The following is a 19,911-nucleotide window of genomic DNA, read 5'->3' as shown; positions in this document are numbered from 1 at the left end:
CATGCCATGCATTGCAGAAAACGCAAGACACAGCACCCGCCCAGGAAGCCCACTGGATGTGCAACCGCCAGGACGGCCTGACCACCCCTGGGATACCTGTGTGGAGGGCAGGCCCTGGAGGCCAGTGCTTCCTGGCACCGTGTTCCAGCTTCATGTGCATATGTGACCCAGATTGGGCACGTGCCAGGCGCAGCCGGACACCTGCACTCCTAGTCCAGATCTGCGGCAGGCAACTTGGGGCCGCTGGGCAGCATGGCGCCAAGCCTGTAGCAGCAGCGGCCAGGACAGCCTGGCACCCACGCGCGGCCATGGCCAGTCAGGAGCAGCACTTGCGCGGGGTGCAGGCACAGGGTGGGGGGCTCAGTGGCCGCATCCTGCTCATTGGTGCATCCACTTGAGCTACAGGGAGTCAGGGGTCAAGGCCACGTGGTGCAGCTGTGTGTGGAGCTGGGGTTCCACGGGCCAGAGGACAAAAGGGAACGGAAATGGCTTTGCTGAGGGCCCTGCCTGACCACCGCTCCAAGTTTTGTGCTCCCCACACCCCCAGGCAGGCACCTGTGTGCTCCAGCTCTCCCATTCTCCCATGCTGGCACTCCTGTCCCCCTGCTCATCTGCGGCCAGATGACAGGCACCTCCTGTCCTGCCCTGCTCATCTGCGGCCACAGCCAGGCCCAGTCCGGTCAGTTCCTCCTGGTACCTGCCCCCATCTCTGGGCTCTGTCTCCTAATGTTCTGCCCTCTGTCGGGGTCCAGAGGACCCCTGCCTGGTCTTGTGCCTCCCCGAGACACCATGGGGCTTGTTCCGGACCTTGAGAGCAGATCTGCTGCAGCTTTAATGGCCAGGGCTGACACATTACCAGATGAACATGGGTTTGCCATCATCGTGGGCCAGCTGACTGAGGCAGGACAGCAGCAGCAGCGAGTCGTTGAGCATGCTGGGGTGCACTGTCTCCACCAGCACCTGCTGCAGGAACTCCAGGGTGTATGAGCTGCCCTCCGATGCCGCCAGCTCCGGCCGCTCACGCAGGATGCCGTAGGCGTTCACCAGCTGCTCTGTCAGCGCCGGGTGCACCCGCCCGTTGTAGCCCAGGCTCTGCAGTCGGTTCATGATGCTCACGTAGCGCTGGGTGAGGGTCTGGCAAAGATCCTTGTCCAGCTTATGGTTGTGGGGGTTCAGGGAGGCCTGAGGGGGAGAACCCGCAGGACCGTGTCAGAGGCAGTGGCCCAAGGGGCACTGGGACCCACGGCCTGACCCCTCCCCTGGGAGATGCCTGCAGGGCTGCAGAGGGCTCAGCTTGTGTCTCCAGGCAGTGGAGAGTATTTTGTATTTGGGCCACACCTGGCAGTGCTCAGGGGGACCATTCAGAGTGCTGGGAAGGAATCAAACCCTGGTGGGCTGCATGCAAGGCCAGCCCCCTCCACCCTGTACTATTTGGATACTGAGCTGAGAAGCAAGCTAGGATGAGGCCTTGAGATGGGAGATGGACATTTGGAGGATAGGATGACCCCAGAGAGGGTGCCTGAGGGAAGTGCAGCCTTGCATGCATGGCCCTGGTTCCAGCTGCCCCCACAGGACAAAGCCCTGGAGCCTGTACTAGGAGGGAGAGTGCGTGGGCTGTGGAGTCGGACAGCAGAGAAAGGGCTCCTCTGTGCACGGTGACCCCAGATGACCACTGACCCAGGGACCGCTGCCACCACCACTCCCAAGCCTCAATTTCCCTGCTGGGATATGTACCATCTGACAGCGGTTTGGAGGTTCCAGGGATGTGTTTCAAGGGAGTCTAGGGGACACTGCCTAGGTGTTGGAGAGTGAGATGGAAAGTGATCTAAGTGCTCACGAAAAACTAAAGTGATCCAAGAGAGGCAGAGGGAAATGAGAGCAGAAATGAGACAGGACTTGAAGGTTAGATGGAGGTTCCACAAAAAAATGGGGCAAAGTGGAAACTCAACTGCAGCGGCAGGTAAACCCCAGCCCAGACAGGCCTGGACATAGCCCTGTCACCAGGAACTGGCCCTCAGGAGCCAGCCACGACCCCGCTCCAACAGAGCCCTGCCTGACTTAGCTGGGGGGAATTAAAAAAATCAAAACATGGCATCTGAAGCAAGAGGTTTGGCAGGTCATTTTGTCTGTCTGCTGGCCGGGGTCATGCCACCCGATGTTTTCAGCCACAGCCGGGCTCCAGCCCTTGAATCATCTTCCTGGCCTCATGTGGTTTGATAACAAAATAGTTTTTCTTTGTTTTGTTTTGTTTTGGGGCCACACTCTGCAGTGCTCAGAGATCATCCCTGGTCATGTTTGGGGGACCAAATGTGGTTCCAGGAATTGAGTGGGGGTCAGTCACATGCAAGGCAAGTGCTTTAATCTCTGTACTATCTTGGTGATATGTTGAGAGGAGGAATTGGGTATATATAATTCTCAGCGAAATAAAAATAGAAAAAATGTTCAGAAAATTCAATATTTGTTCATGATAAAAAAAAAAAATAACAGGAGCCAGAGAGATTGTAGAGCGGGTAGGGTACTTGCCTTGTGTAAACTGGCCTAGGTTCAATTCTGGCAGCCAGTGATTCATGAACTCAGAGCTCGGAATATGTCCTGAGAAATTAGCCAGGAGTGGTCAAGAATAGACAAACGTCAAATGAGGAGGGAGGAAAACTTAAGGTGATGGACAGATAGTGAAGTGGTTCCTCTGGCCTGTTCTGGCTCCTTCTAGTACCTTCCTGAACTCTCAGTCTGGAAGCTAAGCACCATCTCTGTAGCTCATCCCCGGACGGTTCAGGGGCCAGTGATGGGGGTGGTTCTGGGCTGTGGCAGAGCAAACCGATCAATTATGCGTCTTCGCAGAGCCTCTTCAGCCCCTAAACTGTCATCCTAAACCCTGTTCTGCTTTTGCCAGCTCGTGTGGAGGCAGTGTCTGCACCTAGGACCGGGTGTCCCTAAGGAAGGTGGCCCAGAAGGCCATGATCAAGCCTCCCAGGCAGCGTGAGAGCAGGGGACCGTGCTGTGCCCTTCTCCTTTGTCTCACCAGGACCTTCCAACTGAAGAAACATGCAGCAAGTCAGAGCCAGTGTAAGGTCTGGGGCACTGATCCACCTCCTCACTGCTCTCTGGTAGTCTCCATGTAGAGATACCTCGGAGGCTGCTTGTCACTGCCCACGTCTGCATTAACACAGGTGCTATGGCCTAGGTGTCATTCGGTTGGTCATGGGCTGTTGCTTTTTGGGTCATACCTAGTGATTCTCAGAGGTTAGTCCTCTGTTAGCACTCAGGAATTATTCCTGACGGGCTCGAGGGACCATATGGGATAACAGGGATCAAACCCATGTCGGCTGCATGCAAGGCAAGAGCCCTACCTGCTGAGCCATTGCTCTGGCTTCCCAGAGTGTCATTTGGGATGTGACAGCAGCAGCCATGGTCTGGGATGCCCAGAGGCAAGTTGCAAGGTGCTACTGCCACCAGCTCAGGAGGGCATGTGGGCGTGACAACTGAACTCTCCCCATTTAATCAACAAATTGGTGCCAAGTCTGCAGTCCCTGGGCTGGGCCGGCCATGAGCTCTGTCCATGGGTGTCAAGCAGGGTGCAGGAGCCCACACAGGCAGCCAGGGGACCACACAGCCCCACCAGCCAGAGGGCTGTTTCCCTGGAACTGGATAAAAGGGTTCTAAAATCCATACTGAAAACCCAGGAGTAGGAGGCAGATGCAAACAAGGCCTGGGGGGGAGCAGAGTGGGGCTCAGTCACACCCTTGGGGGGACCTCCAGGCTGAGCTGGGGTGCAGCAGGGATGCTCCCTCATTGCGGGCCCAGTGCCGCATGCCCCTTTTAGGAGCCTGGGCACTGCCTGTCCCTCCCCTCCCTCCCCACAGGAGTTGTTTCCACGGTGGTCATCGTGGGGCAAAGCCGTGGGCAGCAGCAGCAGAGGCCACCACAGTAGGATGGCTGGGCACTTGAGGGATTCAATGCAGGGGAGAAGCAGACTCATACAGCAGCACCTTGTGCCTCTCACCCTGCACGTGACTGGCAGAGAACCACTGCTGGAGGGTGGGGGGCAAGCCTGGCCCCGAGAAGCAACTATGAGGCTCACCCCCGAAACCTGTGACAACCCAGCCCACACTCTGCCCTGGGGGTGCTGGTGCCTGACAAGGCGGCCGGAGAAGGTGGCACTGAGCACCCAGGGTCCCCTCCTGCCACCTGCTACTCGCCACCGCACCTGGATGATCTTCTCGGGGATGTTGGAGACCGTGAAGCCGTAGAGACGTGCGCGCTCCGGGAAGATGCCAGACAGGATTCTGCGGTCCAGCTGGAAGGCGATTTCCCCCACCAGCCTCTCCCAGGCCAGCTGCTTCGGCTCTGTGGGCATGGAGGGCTCAGCCCACAGGTCGGGGCACAGGAGACCCGGGCCGTCCCTCCCCGTCACTGACCTTGGGCCTTGAGCTTCCTTGGGGATAGCTTCCGGTCCAGTTCTGGCATACTCTTCCGACCCGGCTCCATAGCGCGTGGCCCCCGGGGGTCTTGAACTGAAGCCGGGGAGGAGGAGGATCGGGGTGGGGAGTAGGGGGCCCGTGAAGGGGAGTGGACGCTGGGCGAAGGGTGGACAGGGGTGTGGGAGGCATTCTGGGTGGTGTTTGAGAGGCTATCCTGGGGGGCATATTGGGGGATAGGGGTGGGGGGTGGGACGGGCAGGGTAACTGCTGGGGAGGTGGGGATTGAAGCAGGAGCCACTGGCCCCTGATGGGTACTAGATTGCGTCCGGGCATCTGAGGTGCTGTAGAAAGCTGGCATGGGGCCAGGCATGCCCCCCTGGTGTAGAGGGCTGGAAGTCCTGGCGGGTGCACCTACAAATGTCATGCTGAAGTTCTCCGTTTCTTGGTTCTGTTGGGGATGCTCGGTGGAGGGTGGTGGGGCTGAGATGCGGGAAGGAACTGGAGAAGAGGAAAGAGTTAAAGCCTGCAGGACCCTGGGGGGAGGGAGCAAGGCTGGCAGGACCCTTGGAGAGGGGGTTCAGAGCCTCAGGACTCTAGGGAGATGTTTGAAGGGCAGGACAGGTGGGGGTGGTTAGAGTGGTAGAAGGGAGTGGTGGGGGTCTTAGGAGGACAGGGCCCTAGGGGCTTAGAGCCCTGGGGGGTTAGAGAGCTTGCCAGACCCCGGGGGTAAGAAGGACAGGACCCTCCCTGCTGGGGTAGAATCCCTCCCACTGCCAGATCCTCAGTTACCTTTGGGGATGAGAGGAGGCACTGCAGGAACTGAGACATTGGGTGCCCGGGGTGTCTCTGCCACTCTTAGCCTTGGCACTTCTGGCAATACTAGGTTGCCCATGGTCAGGAGGCTCGGAGTGACACCAATGGGGGCCACTGTGGCACTGAGCAGGGGACTGTTCATAGAGAGGGGGCCCGCCAGAGAGCTGGGCAGAGTACCCCCAGGGGGCGTCATCATGTGGCCGGCCAGGGGACTGCTGGAGGTTAGGGTGCCAGATGAGGGCAGGCCCAGGGAGGTGTCCAGGGGGCTGGTGAGTGGCAGTGAGGCCGGGCCAGACAGCAACACGTTGAGTGCATCAGGCTGTGAGTTGCTGAGCATTTCAGTGAGGGGCGCCAGAGTCATGAACCCTATGTCCTCCAGGATAACATCGCTGGCTGCTGCCGGGGATGGGGGTAGGTAGACACCTGGGGACCAGAGACATCACTAAGACAGTGGCTGGCAGCCCCAAGACACTCACCTCTCAGACTCCCCTCGGGGCTCAGGTCGAAACCCAGGCTGGAGGAGGCTGGGGGGCCCACACAACCCAGACCCTGTGGGTCCTCCTGGGGGAGGAAACCCGCTAGAGCAGAAGGGGGTGCAGGGGCGGGTGTTTGAGGGATGCAGATCTTGGAATTAGCATGTTTGCTGAGGAAGGCATACCACACTCCCTCAGGGCAGAGTGGAAACAGGAAAGTCAGAGTAAACTCATTGGTCACTGCCAGCCCCAGCCACAAGCAAGCTGAAAGCTCTTTGCATTGTTAGACTGGGGGCACACCCAGAAATGCTCAGGGCTTACTCCTGGCTCTGAGCTCAGAGATCACTCCTGAAGGTCTCGGGGCATGTGGGGTGGAACCCGGTCAGTGGCATGCAAGGCAAGCACCCTCCCTGCTATACTGCCTCTCCTACCCCCAATATGAGGAAACGTTCTGCAGGGCACCCCAATGTCATTTTCAGTGGGGCCCAGTGATGGCTCTGCTGGGGCACTCATTGAGGCCTGGAACTAGCACGCAGGAGTGGCTGAGCACAGCCCCTAGCTGTCTATCCCTGTCTTTCCCATGTTCAACACTGCTTGGTTCATTTAATTTCAACCTTCCAGTGTTCAATCCAGGACCAGAGCACTCCAGTAGGAGAGGTACTCATCTTGCAGGAGGCTGGCCCAGGTTCCATCCCTGGCACCCCATATGGTCCCTTGAGTTCCACCAGGAGTGATCCCTGAGCAAAGCCAGGTATGCACGCCCCCACACCCCAAAAATAAATAAATAATAAATAAATTAAAAATAAAAACTGGATAGAATAGGGATTAAGAGCTTTTTTTTTTTTTTTTTTTTGCTTTGGGTCACACCCAGGGGTTACTCCTGGCTCATGCACTCAGGAATTACTGCTGGCAGTGTGCTCAGGGGACTATATGGGATGCTGGGAATCGAACCCAGGTCTGCCGAGTGCAAGGCAAACATCCTACCCCCTGTGCTATTGCTCCAGCCCTGGGATTAAAAGCTATTTGACTAAAGTTTGTGCTCCTAAGTGCTGAGGAAGTATCCACAAAATCAATCCATAGACTGTGACTGTGGAGAGGCATGGAGAACCCAACTGGCAAGTGTACTCACCTGGGGGGGAGGTATGTGTGGGCCTCAGAAAACAGACTGCAGAATGCATGAGGGCTATCTGTATGCCAGCAATGTACAATACAAAAGTAAAGAAAATAGCATGAAATAAAATATTTAGGACTAAACAAGGGAAATGAAAAATGTATGTTCCACACACACTACTGAAAGAAATTAAAAAAAAAATCTAAGTACATGGAAAAATGTCCCTGTACACAGATTGGAAACTTCATGTCATTATGATGGCAATGCTCCCTGAGCTGTAGTACAGATACATGGCAATTCCTATCAGAATTTGAGGTAATTTCATTTATGGAGCCTATTCTAAAATTCATATGGAATCGCAAGGGACCCAGCAAGACCTGAGCAATATTGAAAAGAAAAACATCAGGGCTGAACAGGTCACCAGATGGGAAAAGGTGCTGACCCACTGCCAGTTCCCCCAGTGGCTCGGGGTCCACCATCTTCCAGAGGCCAATGGGGGGCCAGGTAGGGGCCCACAGTGACGAGACACGCAGGGCCTCCTGGGATGGGGGTGGCGCCGGCCCTTTCCTCCCCGGTCCCCAAAGAGACCCAGAGTCGCAGCCCATGAACGGGCCCTCTGGCTACTCAACAATCTGCTTAAGCCATGATCCCAGAGACTCAGAAACAAATCTCAGAACCCAGAAGCTTTTGGCAGAAATCCTTCCAGATTTAATTAAGATTTCAGAATTCCAAAATCACATGGCTGCGGAGACATCATATCTTATTCATAATTAGCAATAGAAAACAAATTGTCTAATGTTGCCTTTTCAGCAGATCTGAGTGTTGGGGTAAAACCCCAAATAATAATGGTGGGTCTGGTGTCAAAAATTTGATCAAAGTAGAGAGAGAGAGAGTAATGTGGAAATCATCTGTAACACAGGTAGGAGGAGGGTGTGGGATGGGGGGGTATACTGGGGTTTTTGGTGGTGGAAAATGGGCACTGGTGAAGGGACGGGTGTTTTTCATCATTGCATGACCGTGACTTAAACCCAAAAACTTTGTAACTGCTCTCACGATGATTCAATAAATAAATTTATATAAAAAAAATCAGGGCTGGAGTACAAAAGGGAGGGCGTTTGCCTTGTATGCAGCCAACCCAGTTTCTATCTGTGGCACCCATATGATACCCTGAGCCCTGCCGGGAGTGACCTCCTAACCGCAGAGCCAAGAGTTAGCTCTGAGCACCACTGATTAGGGCCCAAAAAAACAAAAAAGGAAATGAAAATGTAAAACGGGCAATGGGGCCTGAAAAATAATACAGGGGTTAAGGCACTTGTCTTGCATGCAAGATTGACCCCTATTTAATCCCCAGCACTGTGTATGGTCCCCAAAGCACTGCCAAATAATGGTCCAAAACAAAATACGACGGGGAAAGTATCTAACAGACATTTTTCAGAGATGATATACAAATCATCTGCCAACTGACCATGGCGCTGTGTTATCCCATCAACAGCCAAGACCCAGAGACTATAAAACCCAGCTCCTGGAAGCGGCCGCGAGACCCAGAAGAGAACAGTCTCCTGCCCCCATGTCTGGCTGTCCTCACTGGGGCCCCTCAGAGGGGGGCAGGTTGAGTTTACCTCCCTGCCCCGAGCAGAGTCCTGGAAGCTAAAGACCTCCGGAACCAGCCACAGCGATGCTTAAGACCACTCTCCACATGTTTGAACGAGCCTCACGCATAAAGGAACCAGCAGAGGAATCTAGGTGTGTGGGACCCGGGGCTGAGATCTTCAAGCCTGACCAGATTGGGACTGGGCCTCCTCCACCCAGATTCCCCATCCCCCTCATTCCCTTGACCCTGAAGGAAACTCCAATGTGGCACTTGCTAAAATCTCAGGACTAGGCGTTATACCCACCAACTGCCCCCAGCGCCATGTTATCCCATCAACAGCCAAGATCCAGGGACTATAAAACCCAGCTCCCGGAAGTGGCCGTGAGACTTCTTACTGTCTAGTTCTCACTCTTGGAGAACCCGACAGGCTACCGAGTGTATCCTGCCCGCACAGCAGAGTCTGGCAAGCTCCCCATGGCGTATTTGATATGCCAAAACCCAGTAACAATGATGGGTCTCATTCCCCTGACACTGAAGGAGGCTCCAATGTGGCACTTGCTAAAATCTCAGGGGTAGGACGAATGGAGACATTACTGGTGCTTGCTCGAGGAAATCGATGAACAACAGGATGACAGTGACAGTGATACAGTGATATACAAATGGTCATGAACATGGGAAAAAGATGCTTATCATTAGGGAAGTGCAAATCAAAGCCATAATGAACTACCTGTTCTCACCCACTAAGATGACTCTGATAAAAAGTTAGATGTGTACTGGCAAAGATGTGGGAAAATGGGGTTTCTCCTACATGGTGGGAGGTGGGTTGGTGGGGGGGGTGATGGAGTGCAGTCGCTTTGGAGAACAATCTGGCAGTTCTTTAAGCAGAGTGTGGGTTTCATAACAGTTACCGATGACCCAGGAATTCCTGGGTACAGGCCTCAGGGATGAAGAACAATTTGTACATAAATGAAACAAAATTCATACACAACAGACAGAAGGAAGAAACAAAAGTATTGGCTGATAAACTAAGAAACAAAATGTAATTCATCCATGCAGTGTGATCTTCTCATCCACAGAGACCAAACAAAACCCTGGCCTACACATTAGCACTCATTCATGCCACGATATCAATACACCTTACAAACAGTCTAGGCAGGGGGCAGGGCGTTTTTGCCCTACACGCGGCCAAATTGGGTTTGATTCCCAGCATCCCATATGGTCCCCTGAGCACCGCCAAGAGTAATTCCTGAGTGCATGAGCCAGGAGAAGTAACCCCTGTGCAATGCCGGGTGTGACCCAAAAAGAAAAAAAAACATTCTAGGAATGGGAGAACCCAGTCATGAGAGTCTACTTCCACATGCAATGTCTAGAACAGGCAAATCCAGGGGCAGCAACTGTGACACGGAGAGGGAGCACAAGCCTGGCAAGTATGAGGCCCCAGGTCCCATCAGGGGTACCATGTCCCCGCTCCCAACAATGATAACAAAAATCAGAATAGGCAGATCAGTAGGTAGAAAATCTAGTTAATTATTACTTACAGCTGAGGAAGGATGGAAGCAGCATTCAATGCCCAAAGGGGTATTTTTGGGGGTTGAAGAAAGTGCTCTAAGGTTGGAGCAATAGTACAGCGGGGAGGGCGCTTGCCATGTGTGGACTTGATCCCTGGCATCCTATATGGTCCCCTGAACACACCAGGTCTGATCACTGAGCAGAGAATCAGTAGTACGCCCTGAGCCCCACCGGGGTGTGACCTCCAAAACAAATACAAAAAAGTGTTCTAAAATGAACAGTGATGATGTTTGTACAATCTATGAATATATGAAAAACCATGATAATTTCCTAGTCTGTAAAATGAATAAATGTATGTATCATATTTAAAAAAAAAAGAAAAAAGAAAAACCATGATAGAGAACAGGATCCTTGAACCATCTCTTGTATATGGCTGATCCCACTTTGATCCTGGACACCACATATGGTCCCCTGGAACACCAACAGGAGTGACCCCTAAGCACAGAGAGGGAAGCCTTCAAAATGTCCAGGTATGGCGCAAGCTCCTGCCACGCTCCCCCCAAAAATAAATCCACACAAAATCACTGTACACTTTAAGTGGTGGAATCATTATGGTGTATGAATTTTATTTCAGTAAACTTGCAGTTTAAAAAAGTCCACTGGAGGGGCTGGAGCAATAGCACAGCGGGTAGAGCGTTTGCCTTGCACGCGGCCGACCCGGGTTCGATTCCCAGCATCCCATATGGTCCCCTGAGCACCGCCAGGAGTAATTCCTGAGCACAGAGCCAGGAGTAACCCCTGTGCATTGCCGGGTGTGACCCAAAAAGAAAAAAAAAGTTCACTGGAGTCACTGCAAGCTTTTACCCTTATGCAAACGCAGTGACGAATTGTTTCCACCTTTCTCTATTTTTCTACAGTGCCAGGGATGGAACCTAGGTCTCAGGCGTGCAAGGCACGCACTTTTGCCAACCAGCCACAACCCTGGCTCCTAGAACTTTAATTTAGATTTGTGAGTCAGGCTCTTCTTGATCTCAGCGCATCAAAGTCAAGAAGCAGGGGCGTTCACTGAGCAGGCTCAGAGGGAGCTGTCCAACACACTCTCCCCTCAGTCCTAGGACCCCACTGGAACCTGAGACCCCTGTCCTCCTCTTCCTGTGTAGTGCCAACCTGAGACCTTGACTGTCCTGCGATTCCTCTGCTGCTCCCTAAGAAACCCCCAAGACTGAAATAACTGGCTATTTCCTAGTCTGCAGAGCTTTAGAACTCACTGTATTTATATGTCTGTTCTGGAGATGAGGTTCATTGTGGTTCAATGCCTGAGTATCTGGGGTGGGCCTGGTGGAACCAGCTCCATCACACCTCCTGCCTAGATGGAACCACCAGCCCAATTGGCTGAGAATCCCTGAGTGGCCTGGGAGCCTGCTGAGCACCACCTGGGAGGGCTCCACCCACTCATCCCCAAGAAATAGAAAGAGAAAAATGAGAATTTCTTCAACCACAGTTTTGTTCTGCTGGACTGTTAAAGTTAAAAAGAAAAGCTTGCTGTAGCACTGTCCGTTGTTCATCGATTTGCTCGAGCAGGCCCAGTAAAGTCTCCATTGTGAGACTTCTTGTTACTGTGTTTGGCATATTGAATACGTCATGGGTAGCTTGCCAGGCTTTGCTGTGCGGCGAGATACTCTGGGTAGTTTGCCGGGCTCTCCGAGAGGGGTGGAGGAATCGAACCTGGCTCAGCCAGGCCGGCTGTGCGCAAGGCAAATACCCTACGGCTGTGCTATGATAAAGTGTATATTGAATAGTTTACTCATACTTCTGAGAACTCCTCAAGTTGCTGTTCACATTTACCCTGGTTGGAGTGGGCACCCTCCCCTCTGTCCCCTGAGACCCTTTACAGCTCCCTCCCTCCCACTTATCCAGGCAGGACAGAACTGGCACCTTCACTTCCCTGACGTGGTTCTCCCCACTTGCTAGCCCCCAGGTACAGCCTCATGCTTTGGGGAAAAGCAGTAGGGGACGCCTGATAGCCCACACCCCGTTTTAAGGGTGAAGGTCAAGTCCCGGTTTCTGCAAGTAGATAGAAGGGGTGGAGCTAGTGATCTGAAGTAGAGTTCTGGGGCGGGGCTAGAGTCTGAGGGCGAGTCGTGGGTGGTGCTAGTGTCTGGGGCGGGGCTAGAGTCTGAGGAAGGGTCATAGGTGGAGCTAGGGTCTGGGGGCGGGCTAGAGTCTGAGGGAGAATCATGGGTGGAGCTAGTGTCTGGGGGCGGACTAGAGTCTGAGGGAGAGTCGTGGGTGGGGCTAGTGTCAGGGGTGGGTTAGAGTCTGAGGGAGAGTCATGGGTGGGGCTGGAGTCTGGAGGCGGGGCTAGAGTCTGAGGGAGAGTCGTGGGTGGGGCTAGTGTCTGGGGGCGGGGCTAGAGTCTAAGGGAGGGTCGTGGGTTGAGCTAGGGTCTGGGGGCGGGCTAGAATCTGAGGAAGAGTCCGTGAGCGGGGCTTGGGTCTGGGGGTGGAGCTAGAGTCTTAGGGAGTGCATCATGGGGTGGAGCTAGAGTCTGAAGGCAAAGCTAGAGTCTAAGGGAAAGTCATTGCTGGAGCTAGAGTCTGGGTGGAGCTAGAGAAGTGGGTGGAGCAAAAGTCCCGAGGGCTGGGTTAGATTTTGGAGGATGCAGGCCTCAGAGTCACCTCAGAGACTGGAATTCAGCAGTAAAATAACTAGTGGGAGATGGTATGTGAGTTCATTGGGGTGAAGAAAGGGGACCTGAAGGGACAGGGGTCCTGAGAAGAGGAGGATAAAAGGTAAAGGGATACTGTGGGAGAGTGGTCCTGTGGGATAAGGGCTCCTGATGGGAGAGATGTTTTTGGGGGGCATAGGATTCCTCAGGTGTCCTGAGGAGAGAGTAATAAAAGGTAGAGGGGTTCTGTGGGGAGGGAGTCCAGAGGGTGAGGGGCCAAGGAAAAGGTGTTCTTATGGAAGAGGGTTCTAGGGGAGAGGGATAAGAAGGAGTGGGGTCTTTTGATGGAGTGAAAATACAGCAGGTAGGGCGCTTGCCTTCCCAGCGATTGACCCAGATTTGATTTCCTGAGCCCCACCAGGAGGGTCTGCTGAGTATAGAACCAGGAGTAAGTTGTGCTTGTTTTTTTCTTTTTTTTTTCTTTTTTGCTTTTTGGGTCACACCTGGCAATGCACAGGGGTTACTCCTGGCTCTTGCACTCAAGAATTACTCCTGGTGGTGCTCCAGGGACCCTATGGGATGCTGGGAATCTAACCCGGGTCGGCCACGTGCAAGGCAAACGCCCTCCCCGCTGTGCTATCGCTCCAGCCCCCACCAGGAGTAAGCTGTGAACGCCACTGTGTGTGGCTGCGCAGAGAGAGAGAGAGAGAGAGAGAGAGAGAGAGAGAGAGAGAGAGAGAGAGAGAGAGAAGAGAGGGGAGTCCTGAAGAAAGAGGGGACCAGAAGGAAGAGGAGTCCAGAGGGGAGAGTTCTGGGAGCAGGTGGGTCCTGAGGATGAGGGGTCCTGACAGAAAAAGGTCCTGATCCTTAGACAGGTGGGTTCCTTAGGGGACAGAATTCCTGAGGGGTCATTGTTGAGGTGATAGCTCCTGAGGGTTGGGTTGGGGTTGGAACCGTAGGGTATTGGTCTGAAGGGACAGGACCTGAAAGGATGTATTCTGAAAGCTGGGTCCTGCAGGACTGTATTCTGTTGGGAGGGGTCTTGGGGGTGGGTGGGTAATCACCCAGATTTGGGTGATGTTGAGTACTGTCCTGAGGAGGTTAATTGGGTCTGAGTGGAAGGGGCAGACTGAACTTGGAACATGGAAGGGCAGGCCCTGGAATGTGGGCTGTGAGGACCTGAGGACACGGTGGGGAGCAGAGTAAGGTGCTGTATGAAGAAAGGGTGGAAGCCAATCTGCAGCGCCATGAGAAGGTTTTGAGTGCTGCCAGGGATTGGGGAGGTGGAGATGAGGAAAGGGGAGAAGTGGGGAAAGTCCAGACAGCAAGATTTGCCTGACGATCTTCGCTCTTCTGTCAGCCAGGCCCTGTCCTGTTTGTTTTCCATTCTGACCACTTCTGTGTGGGATTGGGCAGGCTCCAGCTTTCAGAGAACTACAATCTTTGTGACTTGAACACTGTTTTCTCTCATTTCTCCTCTACTCCAGCAGCTCTTTCTGACCAGCCATTTTCCATGTCCTGTGCAGAGCCCCAGTGAATGTCAAGCCTTTGGAACAAGAGGCCTTGCTGTCCTAATTCTGTCCTGACTGCATCAACCCCCCGGACACATTCACAGGACCACAGCCAGAATGTCTTGGCACCTATTTCTTCCCTGTGAAGTGAAGTGAACCAACAACCAGTGCTTATGGATGTCCTGCCACTCAGATGGCCACTCTGAACACACAGTTTACCTCTGCTTTGCTTGGAAGAACACTTTTGGCCACCTGGTCTTTGAGCCTCTACTGATCTCTACCATACCGGCCTCTTTATTTTCCCTTCTCCCAACAGGCCCAGCAGTCTCCACTTCCTCTGTAATGTGCCCAAACTCTTGCTGAGTTGTCAGTTTAACCAGTCTGCCTTCTCTTCGCTCGCCTCTCTGCCACCAAATACTGCTGGAGAAGGTTGGTGGTTGGGGCCCTTACAATCCACAGGTGCTGTACACTACAGAGTCTGACAGGCTCCTGTGTTTCTCTCAGTCTTTCCTGTCTTCCCAGTTCCATCATTCAGAAAATGAAATTTTTACAGGGGAAGTGAAAGATCTGACTCTGAAATTCCCTGTTTCCAACCTGACCTTCCCAATCACTCTTTCTTCCTTTTTCCCACTGACACTAAAACATGCTCTTTTATTCAGACACCCTGTCCTCACACTGAAATGTCCCTTTCTCTGTTATCTTTCAGTAACCACTCCTGCTTCTCTGACATCGTGTGTGTGTGTGTGTGTGTGTAGGATACATCCAGTGGTGCTCAGGGCTTATTCCTGGCTCGGTGCTCAGGGATTATTCCTGGTGGGCTTGGGGGACCATATGGAGTGCCTGAGATAGAACCTGGGTCACCCTACCCATTGTACTATGCTCCAACACCTGAAAGGACCTGTTTTTTCCTTTTTTCTTTTGGTTTTTGGGCTGTACCCAACAGTGCTCAAGTGGTACTCCTGGCTCTGCACTCAGATCACTCCTGATGGTGCCTGGGGGACCATAGAGGGTGCAGGAGATAAAATTTGAGTCAACCATGTGAAAGGCAAGTGTCCTACCCACTATAGTCTCTCTCTGGCTCCTACCCACTATAGTATCTCTCTGGCTCCTCTCTCTGTTGTGAAAGGAAGATCTAGACTTCTAGAGAATCAGGGATGAGGAGAGTGGGCCCAGAAAAGGAAACTGAAGGTTGAGTTCAAAAGGTTGAGTTCAAAAGAATCAACACTAAGAGGAAGGCCAGTCACAAGGACAGGAAGAAGAGGAAGTGGCAAGAGGAAGATCCTGTGAGGCAACTTTCAGGGACCAACAGGATCCACTTTGATTAGGCCTGATCACAGAGTACTCTGCATTATCAGGAAGTAACACCAAGGTCTCAGTGTGGGGGAACAGACAGCTTCTGGGCTCTCTTTTCCACACCTATATCCAAGCAGTTAGTTTTCCTACAAAGGAACTTGAATTGACTTCTCTACTAGCTCACTCCCCACCCTCTCCTACCAGATGATGCAAGAGCCCATTGACCGGGTCCCCTACCTCTCATCAACATTGAATCTGTTTTTTCCCACAGTAGTTGGAACGATCTTTCTCAAGCACAAACTTGATTCTCTGTTATAAATCACCAATGTCTTCTTGCCTAGGACGAAATTCAAGGTCCTTAACCTGCCACTCCCAGCCCTAGGTGATCCGGCCCATCTCTAGCTACACTATTCACTGCTCACTGACCTCAACACCCATATACTCACAAACACTAGTGCATACACAGCAGTTGTCCAAACACCAACATGCTATGTATACGTTCACACACAGCAACCCCTAAAACACCACACATACTGCATCCACACACATTCATACAACATACGTTCTCAACATATGTGCTCAGGCTTGAAGGACCACATGGGCCCAAATCTGTGTCAGCTTCACACAAGGGAAGTGGCTCACGTGCTCATCAGCCTCTCAAGCTCAACCTGTCTCAGCTGCGCAACTGGCGGCTCCCAGACTGGCTCAGATATCACACTCGTATCACTCACTACATACAGAAATTGGGCTTTAACTGTGCTGGTCTGTTTCTTACTCCTCTAGCCCCCCAGAAGCAGGCTTTTGCCCAAGCTGCCCCTCTTCCTGAATCTTCTTTTTCCCCTTCACTCTCAGTTGTTTGAACTCCCCTCCTCCTGAAATCACCTCCTAATGCTGGAAGCTGCACCCATCAGGAGTTGCAAGACCTGAAGTGGTTCTAGAACTCTCATGAATCCAGCAGAGGAGAAATCTTGTTTGGTTTGATCGGGAGTAGGATGTCAGTCTAGTTTCCTGAATAGTGAGTTTTCTTAAGCCTTTTACCTCCCTAGTGTATGTTTTTAAATCTCTGTTGTATCATTCGTGGAAGAACCTTCCAGAGAGGGGCTTATGGTCTTGTGATCATTGTGATTAGTGAGGGGGACAGTATGGAGCAGAGCTAGGCTTTGGCCAAGGTGCTTTGGAAGCCTGTGGGATGGAGCCAAAGGAGTGACAGGATGTGGTTCCAGGAGGTGTAAGAGCAGAGACACAGACAGAGGACCTTAGCATCCTGGTGGAAAAATTCCCAGTTAGAAACAGGCTAGAGCAGAGTTAACTAGGTTCCAGGGACACATGGGCTTGCAGGTGCCTCCAAGGGGATTTCTACTTCCTGTGGAGGGCTGAGGGCATGCAGTGGGTGCAGGGGGAAGCAGGTCGAAGGGGAAGCAGGGCCTGAGCCAGTCTGGGAGCCGCCAGTTGCACAGCTGAGATAGGTTGAGCTTGAGAGGCTGATGAGCACGTGAGCCACTTCCCTTGTGTGAAGCTGACACAGATTTGGGCCCATGTGGTCCTTCAAGCCTGCCAGGAATGGTCCTGAGCACAAAGTCGGGAGTATGTCCTGAGCACTGCCAGGGGTGGCCCAAAACCCAATTAGCAAGCAGTGAGGTTGATGAGTGGGTAGAGGGCACCCTTGGAACCATGGAAGAGGAGGTGGAAAAGACGTGGCACCTCGGAAGCTGCTGTGGCCCTCTAGAGCAGCAGAGGGTCTAAGCTGTAGAGGGAGGTACAGGTGAGCAGTGACCTGTGGCAGGTCCTGCAGGTGGGTGGGTGTCTACCTGGGAAGGACCCAGCCCTTCCATTCTCTAGCAACAGGGAGGGCAGGGAGTGGGGGAGAGAGGGGGATGGCTGCAACGAACATTTCATCACCGACTCGCCTGTAACTGCTTCTCATTGTCACATCCTGAGAGTATGCCACCCCCCAGGGGACTCTCTCTCTTTAGTGCTCACAGCTGACTGTTCTCTGGCACCTACACTCAGTCGTGTGGCCTTTTGGTGTCTCTCTGCTTCTGGCCAGCCCCTGCCCTCCAGGCTCACAGGACATCTAGACACTTGACTATGTTTCTGAAAATCCCTGTAACTTCTTTGCCCGGTCTCTGGCCACTCCCTCTCTGCATCATCTCCACACACACCTGGTTTCTAAAGCCTGGGCTGTGGCCCTGGAGGCCCTCCCGGGACTCTCGGTTCAATAGTCAACTGACTCCTCCGTTTGAGTGGAGAGTGACGGCGAAGGGAGGGAGGGGCGAGGGGCGTGATGGGCGCACATGGAGTTCCAGAGCCTGGAGACTCAGTCTGTGGCCTGTGGAGCCTTCTGCCCTCGGGTAAGATGGTGACTAGATGAGCCAGGCATGGTCCTCTCACCCCAAGGGGCTGTGTTCCCTTGCTTTGCCACCGTCCCCCACACTGGGACCCCAGCACCTGGTGTGGCATCACCCAGCCCTCCCACTCTCCTTGAACCCAGGGTTTGTGCCCTTACCTTGGCGTGGAGGAGAGCTGGCCACTGTCTCGCCAAGCACACTAGAGAAGCCGCTGATGCCCAGGGCCCCTGCCTGTGTCTTGATTGCCGTCTTGAGCTGGTGATTCTCCCGAATGAGCCGCACCAGCTTCTTCAGTTCCTCATTTTCCCTCACCAGCCTCTCTATCTGCTGCCTCAGCCCCTCATAATTGGTGAGTAGAGACATGCCCCAGGGCCACGAAAGGGGGTGCCCTTGTGAGGGCACCACACCTGGAGGCTGCCCAGGGCCCCGGGCCTTGCCCGGGCTGGGAAGGGCACCAGAGTTTGCAAGGTCAGCTCAGCTGGCCTTGGGTATTGTGAGGTCAGAGACTGTGTCTCCTCCATGGCCTCCTGCTGGAACGGGCTTATCTTTCTGGGAGCTGTCCAGGCCTGGCTCAGGGCCCAACACACAGACCCCTCTGTTGGGGCAATTTCACTCTCGAGGGACGCTTCCTTCCCACAGGACCGCAGTGCCAAGCCTTCTCTTTTTTGCACGGGCAACTCCTTGATGCTCACCTCACAGCCAGTGACGGGTCTGCTGGTGCGGGGGATGCAGCCTGTCGCCTGCCTTCCGGGCCAGGCTGTTCTTGTCTGTCAGCTTCTCCTGGGGACATTCCATGCTGGACTCCTTGACATCGGGCCATGCCTGCCTCCTACCCCAGGCACCCAGAGCTTTTCTCTGACTACCAGCCTTGGCGCGCCTTGGAGCGTGAACGTCCCAGTTCTGGTGGCTCACATTCTCCTCTTCTGAATCCCTCAGCACAGCTCCTTATTGTGTCTGTGTTCTCTGGACCCTTGAAGTTTCCTAACAGTCCTTCAAGAGTCCATGACCGCATTCCTCATCGGGCTCCAAGAGCTGGGCAATGTCTTCATTGCTGGCAGTGCGGAGAACTTGTCGCCTGGTGCTGGCGGCTGAGGAGGTTCCCGAGGGCGTCCAATGGCTCCAAGGCAGCCCCTCTCCACCACACCCCTACTAGGAGGGTGGGGCGAGGATGGGCAGGAGACCAGCCAGGGCTGAGCATTCTATGTGCATCTCACAATGGGGAGTCTGCCCCCACCCCCGCCTCAGCTGCAGGCCTGGGTCTACACTCTGCATGCTCTGCTCTCCCGAATCTGGCCCAGGGCCTGCCTGCAGCAGATGAAAATATACTTTTCTTTTCTTTTTTTTTTTTTGCGTCACACCTGGCGATGTACAGGGGTTACTTCTGGCTCATGCACTCAGGACTTACTCTTGGTGGTGCTCAGGAGACCATATGGGATGCTGGGAATTGAAGCCGGGTTGGCCGCGTGCAAGGCAAATGCCCTACCTGCTGTGCTATTGCTCCAGCCCCTGAAAATGCACTTTTCACTCTTCTCCGAATGTCTTCCACCATTTAGTCTTGCCTGACTGTTGGTCTTTGTTGGGTGATGCTGTCTTTGTCCTCTGTGATGCTTAGATTTCTGTGTCAGCTTGGCTGGGTGATGGGGTGCAGGCCTGTGATCCAAACCTAGAAGTTGCGGTGAAGCTATTCTGTAGGAGCAGTTGTGAGCCAGGGTCAGTTGGCTCTAAGTAAAGGAGAGTAATCCTGGGGACTGACAGGTTGCGGACCTCGCCTGGTGCAGACACAGGGGCAGGGACAAGTAAAGTGAATAAATAGGGAAAGTTTATAGGGGTACACTCCCTACGAATGTCTGGCGAGGCTGGAGCCAAGCTGCGGTCTGGGAGAGACTAATTAGGATTTTAAACTGTCTGGGGCCGGCAAAGGGAACAGAGACCAGCGGGACCTGTGCGCTTGGTCTGGCCTCCTGTTCCCTGTGGGGGACGATGTGAGGACATATGGAATGCAGCCTGGTGGCTTCCTGGCGCCAAATGGACCATAAGCGCTGTCTTCCACACGGGGGGGGGGGAGGAAGGGAGGGGCGGGGGGGTGGGAACGGGACGAAGGGGGGATGCACCATGGTCTCTGATTCTGGGAATGTTACTATCTCATGAGCCGGTTGCCATTTAGTCTTGAGCA

At 53.6% G+C, this 19,911-nt stretch overlaps 1 protein-coding gene across 1 annotated transcript; it reads right to left on the bottom strand.

Annotated features, from left to right (window-relative positions):
• Positions 1 to 807: 807 nt before the first annotated feature.
• SPATC1 (spermatogenesis and centriole associated 1) lies at positions 808 to 18,101 on the bottom strand. Its single transcript, XM_056125383.1, has 5 exons — positions 17,891 to 18,101; positions 5,211 to 5,657; positions 4,426 to 4,919; positions 4,208 to 4,363; positions 808 to 1,182 (listed from the first exon to the last, which is right to left on the bottom strand). Exons 1-5 carry the CDS (start codon positions 18,099 to 18,101, stop codon positions 853 to 855), a joined length of 1,638 nt encoding a protein of 545 aa, XP_055981358.1. The 3' UTR covers positions 808 to 852.
• Between the last annotated feature and the right edge of the window lie 1,810 nt (positions 18,102 to 19,911).

Source organism: Sorex fumeus, unplaced genomic scaffold, assembly GCF_029834395.1.
Source record: "Sorex fumeus unplaced genomic scaffold, SorFum_2.1 ptg000054l, whole genome shotgun sequence".
Lineage (NCBI taxonomy): Eukaryota > Metazoa > Chordata > Mammalia > Eulipotyphla > Soricidae > Sorex > Sorex fumeus.
This window is presented reverse-complemented; position numbering and strand designations above follow the sequence as displayed.